The sequence below is a fragment of the Vigna angularis genome, chromosome 2 (genome assembly GCF_016808095.1).
Source record: "Vigna angularis cultivar LongXiaoDou No.4 chromosome 2, ASM1680809v1, whole genome shotgun sequence".
In the NCBI taxonomy this organism is placed as follows: Eukaryota; Viridiplantae; Streptophyta; class Magnoliopsida; order Fabales; family Fabaceae; genus Vigna; species Vigna angularis.
This window is the reverse complement of record NC_068971.1, coordinates 11,634,889-11,641,867: the sequence shown is the minus strand read 5'-3', so window position 1 is coordinate 11,641,867 and position 6,979 is coordinate 11,634,889. Positions and strand designations below refer to the sequence as shown.

General features: G+C 33.5%; 1 protein-coding gene across 2 annotated transcripts; it reads left to right on the top strand.

The window, feature by feature from the left end:
* Positions 1-256: 256 nt before the first annotated feature.
* Positions 257-5,493, top strand: LOC108321335 (4-hydroxybenzoate polyprenyltransferase, mitochondrial). Of its 2 annotated transcripts, none has more exons than XM_017553062.2 (8): positions 257-834; positions 1,846-1,981; positions 3,287-3,408; positions 3,887-3,956; positions 4,066-4,215; positions 4,569-4,704; positions 4,788-4,887; positions 5,293-5,493. In XM_017553062.2, the coding sequence occupies exons 1-8, from the start codon at positions 431-433 to the stop codon at positions 5,360-5,362; spliced, it is 1,188 nt and encodes a 395-aa protein (XP_017408551.1). In that variant the 5' UTR covers positions 257-430; the 3' UTR covers positions 5,363-5,493. The 2 variants fall into 2 exon arrangements, with proteins under 2 accessions (XP_017408551.1, XP_017408552.1); XM_017553063.2 differs by having other exon boundaries at positions 259-834; positions 4,791-4,887.
* The last annotated feature ends 1,486 nt before the right edge of the window (positions 5,494-6,979 follow it).

Below are 6,979 nucleotides of genomic sequence, written 5' to 3'. Positions count from 1 at the left end.
CTCAATGTCTTCACACACCTCCCAAATTTTCAAATTACTATTTTTACATTTTATAAAAGTAACTTTTGGATTACATATTTTGAAATTTTCTAAAAATTTTCATAATAAAAATTTTAAAATGTATGACGTGTATTCTGAAACAAGATTTTCGAAATAAGACTTCCATAAATACTTTACGGAATGAGTTTTGTTGAAGATCAAGGTTTTCGAACTCAATAATTTATAATTAATTAATAATACTTTATCACTACGATGTTATTCCATACGACATGATTTAACCCTGATTTTCTTTGAAGATCACACCTTGCTCTGAACTACCACAGTGGTAGTGACCACTGGAAAGAAAATGTCTTTGTTGAAGCTTTATGGAGTAACAACTTCTCAATTTTAGAATCCCAAATTTGAAACAAAAAGCTTGCCTTTGAAGAACATGGCATCGTCTTTGATCTTCCGTGCTTCGCGTAGGTTTCTCAAACCTTCTTCTTCGGTATCTCTTCACCTGGCCAACTTCAACCCTTTGAGCTCCGCTCAGCAATTTGCAACCCAAAACCGAAACCCCACTCTAAATCCCCCGTTCAAGCCACCCCAGCTACAAAATTACAATTTTGAGTTTCGTAAAACTGTTGGGTCTCTCTCAAATTTTCATCTTGTTGCACACGTATCCACGTGGCCCTCGAAGGAGAACAAGAACCAAAGTGGTAGTGTGAGTAGTGGGAGTGGAGGGGACGCCACTTGGGTGGATTTGTACTTGCCAAAGCAGGTTCAGCCCTATGCTCGTCTTGCTCGTCTTGATAAACCAATTGGGACGTGGTTGCTCCTATGGCCTTGTATCTGGTAAGAGTTCTTAGTTATTGATCTTATGGATAAATGCTTTCACTCTCATAAAAGCACAGAGATCATGATTGTTTATAAACATTAAACTTAATAGTGTGTAGATAGACTTGCTTATTAAAACTTATAATTGAAGAAACTAAGAAGAAAAAATGAAATGAACACCTCTTTAAGTGAAGAATAAGTTTTTCTGGAGAAACTAATAGCAGAGAGTTTCTGCAAATTAATTTATGATATGCTTATGGAAATATTTCTCCATGCAGACTCTAAGTCTCAAAATACCAATCTGTTAAATTTTCACAATTCAAAGTTAATTCAAAGTTGATTAAGAATAAGACCAAATTACAGGCAAACCTCATCCTGGAAGCCTTTTATAAAAATGAGTTAGGCTTAAACTGGTATAAAATTTTATCCTGGTGAGATTTGTTGAGCCTATCATACTATCTGCTGTTGCTCTTCCATTGGACCACCTACAAATTACAATACTTACCTTAAAGTCAAACAATGATGATTGTTTATTGGCAGGTATAGAAATTAAACAAAATTGTGTATGCCTGCAAAGGATTTATACACTTTCATGCAATCACAAATTGCCAATTGTAGTAAATTTGTTGACTTTACAATAACCTCCTTAAAGTTATGTCTGGTGATTTCTTTCGGTTGACAGAACATGGATATTAAACTTTTGGAAATAAAAAGAATTGGGTAATGAATTGAGGAATTTTTAAGACTAAAAGAGATCTTTCTTTTCTGTAATTTAGATGTGATACTTCATTTATTTCAACCTTGTTATTGCATGCATATATCATTCTTATTAATCTCCTGGTCAATTCTAAACTCATACATGAGACTATTCTGTCAGTTTAGCAATGTACATGAAAGCTACAACTTGTCTCATCAGGTTAAACGCATGTATAGTGTCCCTATGATGTGAAACAAAATATGAGCCTAAAAAGTTCACCACTTTAAATCCTATTCTCTCTTTTTTATTGTCTCTAATTTTCATGCATTTAGGTCAATTACCATGGCTGCAACCCCGGGTCATCTTCCTGATTTTAAAATGATGACTCTGTTTGCATGTGGGGCTTTGCTTTTGAGAGGTGCTGGGTGTACCATTAATGATCTCCTTGACCGGGATATTGATACAATGGTAAATGTTACATTTTTTTGGTTGCTTTGATTTTTATAGGGGATAATGAGATAGTAATCGAGTCGCAAATTGTTATGGCAGTGTTGTTTGTATTTGGATGTGATCGACTAAGATAATAGATGCTAATAGGGGAATGAACTGAACGCTAAGTCATGGCAACTCTAATGCTTTAACATTTCACGTGCCCTGTGAATCATCTTTATTTTCTATAATTTGTAGAAAATAATTTCATGTTCTAAGTACTTATCATGTTTCCAATGTGATAAAATTATATCAATTTACATGCACGAAACTTCCTTTTGATCTTCTGTTTGTCCCTCACCCTGCCCTTTTTGGCTTGATATAGGGGGATTTCTTGTCCTCCTTTCTTCCTAAACCTTGTTATTGAACTTCTTTTATTGATAAGAGGATTGGACTAAGATTTAGGTACGAACAAAGGGCCTTGAGATGAACATTAGAGACCTTGGATGCTAGTGATACAAACTGAATGCATCAATAAGTAAAATGAAAGAAATTTAGCAAAATGGAGAATCAAGATGCCGTGTATTATTGAGATAAAAGAAAATTCAGTAGAATAGATTCTCAGAGTTCTACCCATAGTATACAGAGCAATCCATAACTAACAAAATAGTACGCATGGATATCTTCTCCTCACTCTGTTTCTCTCCTATATTCCAAAATCACATTCCACTGTTCAGTTACTAACTCCTTCATTCCCTTTCTCTCTTACTTCCAGCTCATCACTTCTCTCTGTCATCATCATACATTCCTTCCAGTGTAAACCTTCCAAACTTTGGGCCAATGAGACAGGTATCGAACTTCCATTCCCTTCTAATCCTATAGCTAATTGAGTCTCTAACACCTATTGTTAGGAACCAAGAATTGGGAATGGGAAAGAAAAGATAGATCTTATTGAATAGGATGAAAAAGAACAAGAAATAGGAGAGAACTCTCCCCCCCCCCCCCCCCACCCATGTTTTTACAACGAAGGTTTACAGATTTCAGTGCCCCCTAGCCTCCTATTTATAGATATGATGGGTCTGGCCTTTGACATCCCTCTGATTAGTAACTAACAACATTCCCTTTCTTCTATATCCAAACACCTATCTTATTTAATTTGATTTTATTGATATAACATTACTTTGGTGATTTTCGTTTCAGTTAAAACACTTTATATATAGTAAGCATGTGATGATGTACTTCTCCCCTCTATCCTTTTCTGAAATGTTTCACTTTGGTTTCCCTGTTATAGCTGATCTTATATTTTATGTTCTGAATGACATTGTATACCATTGTATATTACAGGTAGAACGTACAAAGATGAGACCTGTGGCAAGTGGTCTTTTGACACCATTTCAAGGACTTTGTTTTCTTGGTTTTCAATTACTTTTAGGTCTTGGAATTCTTCTACAACTGAATAATTACAGGTTAGTTCTTATTTTGAAATTTCAAAATGCATCAGGTCTATCTTTGTTATGTTGGCACTTTAGATACTTAAATTTGTAAACACTTAATCAGTTAATTATAGAACCTTCTTTTCTGGAACTATGATCTGTCTTGCATGTCATCAATTGTGGTTATGCAACCCTAACTGGCAAAGCTGGTAACACCAAATATACATTTTGCTTTTTGTTTTCAAATATGTGCGTAGGAATCAGTGAAAATAATAAAATTTACTTTGTTTCCTATACAGATCTTCTATAACAGAAAACAAAATGAAAGTTATGGGACATTTTGGAAATTAAGTGAAAGTAAGACATGAAAACAGAAAAGATTTTCTCAAAGTAAGCAAGTCCTACTTTAGTTTCTTCGCATGGCTTGCAAGTGCCATGCATCCTTCTGCTTGAGTTCCATTGGATTTTTGTCAACTTTTATTTATTCTTTTGGCTTGTGTACATTCTGCAGTCGTGTTTTGGGTGCCTCATCCTTGTTGCTTGTCTTCTCCTATCCCCTCATGAAGAGGTTTACATTTTGGGTGAGAATTTCCTCATTTATATTTTTATATTCTTAATTCTTTATTATTATTCTTATGCATGATCTCATTATGCGGTATTATGATGCTCTCCTGTAACTAAATTGGTTAGCCTCAAGCCTATCTTGGGTTGACCTTTAATTGGGGGGCTTTGTTAGGATGGGCTGCAGTTAAAGGAAGTCTGAACCCATCTATTGTGCTGCCACTTTATGCCTCTGGAGTATTTTGGACTCTTGTGTATGATACTATCTATGCACATCAGGTAAAATATCATTGCTTCTTGTAAGTTGTAATCCCTATGGTTTTGCTCCGCTGTCTTTAACTGTGTTAGGATCTGCATTTATATGTTGTGTACCTTGATGAGTTTTCTTGCACTCCTGAAGTTCTGCCAGCTAATGGGCTAATTGTGCTCTGCTTAAAAAATGGAAGGTGTAAAAGTGGTAGTAAACTTTTTAACCATGTTCAGATGATTTGTCATGTTTCTAACAGTTAAGTTTGTATGAAACGAAAAGTACAATGACAAGACTACTTGTTATCCTCCACTTCAATCTTTTGTTTAAGGCAATGCAATCAAAATTCTTAGTGTTTAAGAATATTTCTAACCTTGGCATTCAGGATAAAGAAGATGACTTGAAAGTTGGAGTTAAATCAACAGCTTTGCGCTTTGGTGATTCAACAAAGGAATGGATTACTGGGTTTGGAATTGCATGCGTTGGGGGTCTTGCTCTTAGCGGATTTAATGCTGAAATAGGTATTAGTTTATTACGCCATTCCATTCTATCTGTTTTCGTGACTGTTTCAATTGTTTCTACTTTCTGATTCATTTGTGTGAAGCAGGCTGGCCGTATTATGCATCTCTGGCTGCTGCATCTGGACACTTAGGCTGGCAAATATGGACAGTTGACCTTTCATCACGTGCTGATTGCAACAGGAAGTATGTTGGGGAAGTTCATTGCATGAACTCATGATTTTGTTATCGAAAAATGAAATTCTGAAAGGATCTCAGTTCTTAATTTTATTGGCTAGAACATCTTTTTGGAGCTTCAGAAAGTTTTTATGAAAAAGCAGTTTTGAGATTATCATAAACTTTTTCAAATTTCACTTTTAGTTTTTCATAAGATTAAATCATATAGCTTTGCTAGATACACTTAATGCCATATTTATACCTTCAGACCTCAGAAGAACTAACCCCTTCAAAATTCAGTGATTGCGTAATGTTATTACTTTTCAAGTGTTTTTATTGATCATTGCAGTATGTTTGAAAACTTCTGAAGTAACGAATTAAACATTATGAGCTGACTTTGTTATATTTTTTTTTGCTATTTTATTTTTCCTTCAGATTTGTCTCAAATAAGTGGTTTGGAGCTATCATATTTGGTGGAGTTCTAGCTGGCAGACTTTCATCATAGGGGTATATTTTGTCTTATAGAGAATACACCAGCACATTAGAAATTGTGCCCATACTTAAATTGATTGTCCTAGGATCTTGTATCTGATTACATTTATTTGGTATAACAAGTTTTCATAGCCAATTAATTTATGGCTGAGCTTTATTCCTTGCATGTTCTTTTAGTTATTTTTTTGGACTAACTGTACATGGTTAAGGTACTGACATGATATTTGTGTACAAGAAACAAAATAGTTTTCTCCATTTTACCAGTATTCATTTGAACAATAGTTGTAATGATTGAATTGGAAGACTAGTAATTATATTGAAGTGGAAGGGATTGGTAAGTGGTTAACTAGTTGAGTGACTTGTTATTATGTTATTTTATCCCTTTTGTAGCGTCATCCGGAGGTTATCTAGCTAATCTTTGCAAACTGCAGTGTCATGAAAATAAGACTTGAACAAAGAATGAAACGAGTGTTGTATAACATACACAACTTAACATTAGAGCAGTTGAGCTTGTGACCAAGAAATCAGATATACTTGTGCAGGATTGAAAATTAACATGTGGGAAAGCAGTCTGCAATGATGCAATCAGATATTCAGGCATTCTAAAACATAAAGAAGAAACATTTGTCAGTTTGTTTGAAAAAGTAGTAGAAATTGTGTTGAATAACAATCCATTTTTTTTTTATGATTTTAGTTCCTGAACTTTGATTTTAGTTCCTCAACTTTGATGTAAAATTATAATTTGTTTTTGTATGAAATTTTTATACATTTTGGTTTTTAAACTTTTGAAATGAATAAATATAGTCATTTTAATTTAATTATGTTAATTTTTTTATATGTAAAATGCATTTCATACTAATTTTTAAGTTGTTTACACAGTTTTAGATAGAAAAGAATTTTAATTTTGTATCAAAATTTAGAGATTAAAAACATATTTAATTTTTTTTATGTTTGAATAATTTTAGTTTTTGAAAATTAAGGTAAATTTATTTTTTCCTTTGATTGAAATAAATAATTTAACTTTCTAAAATTTTAAAATTATATGTTTAATCTTAGAAAGAGTAGGAGTGGACAAAAAATTCATTTGTGTTAATATGATAATTAATGTTAATATGATGTACTTTGTTTCAATCCATTTAAAATCTATTTTATCAAATCCATTTTATTAAATCTGGATTTTAATTTAATTTACATTTTATAATACTTTTGGATTGGATATTCATTCTTTTAAATTACATTTTCAAATATAGAAAATTTAAATTTTTACTTGGAACGGTTAAGATAAGTTAACTCAAAATAAAGGTTGAGACGAACCAACCTAAATCAAAGAGGTCAAGATGACATGTCTAAGTCGAATATTAAGATGGGTTGATCTAAGCCGAAGATCGAGACTAACTAGCCTAGGCCAAAGGTCGAGACGGGTTGGGTAGGGCTAAAGATCGAGATAGGCAGGGTTAGCTAAAGGTCAAGATGGATCAAGTTGAGTCAAAGGTTGAGACATGTCAAGTCAGACTTAAAGTTGAGATAGGTTAGGTCGAAGATTGAGACAGGTCAGACCAAAGGTTGAGACAAGTCGAGTCGGTCAAAGGCTGAGACATATTGAGTTTATGGTCAAGATGATTCGGGCCAA

Coding starts and splice junctions, on each gene's coding strand:
- LOC108321335 (XM_017553062.2), top strand. CDS start 431: ATGGCATCGTCTTTGATCTTCCGTGCTTCGCGTAGGTTTCTCAAACCT. Junction 1,982..3,286: donor ACCGGGATATTGATACAATG/GTAAATGTTACA, acceptor TGTATATTACAG/GTAGAACGTACAAAGATGAG. Junction 4,888..5,292: donor CGTGCTGATTGCAACAGGAA/GTATGTTGGGGA, acceptor TTTTTCCTTCAG/ATTTGTCTCAAATAAGTGGT.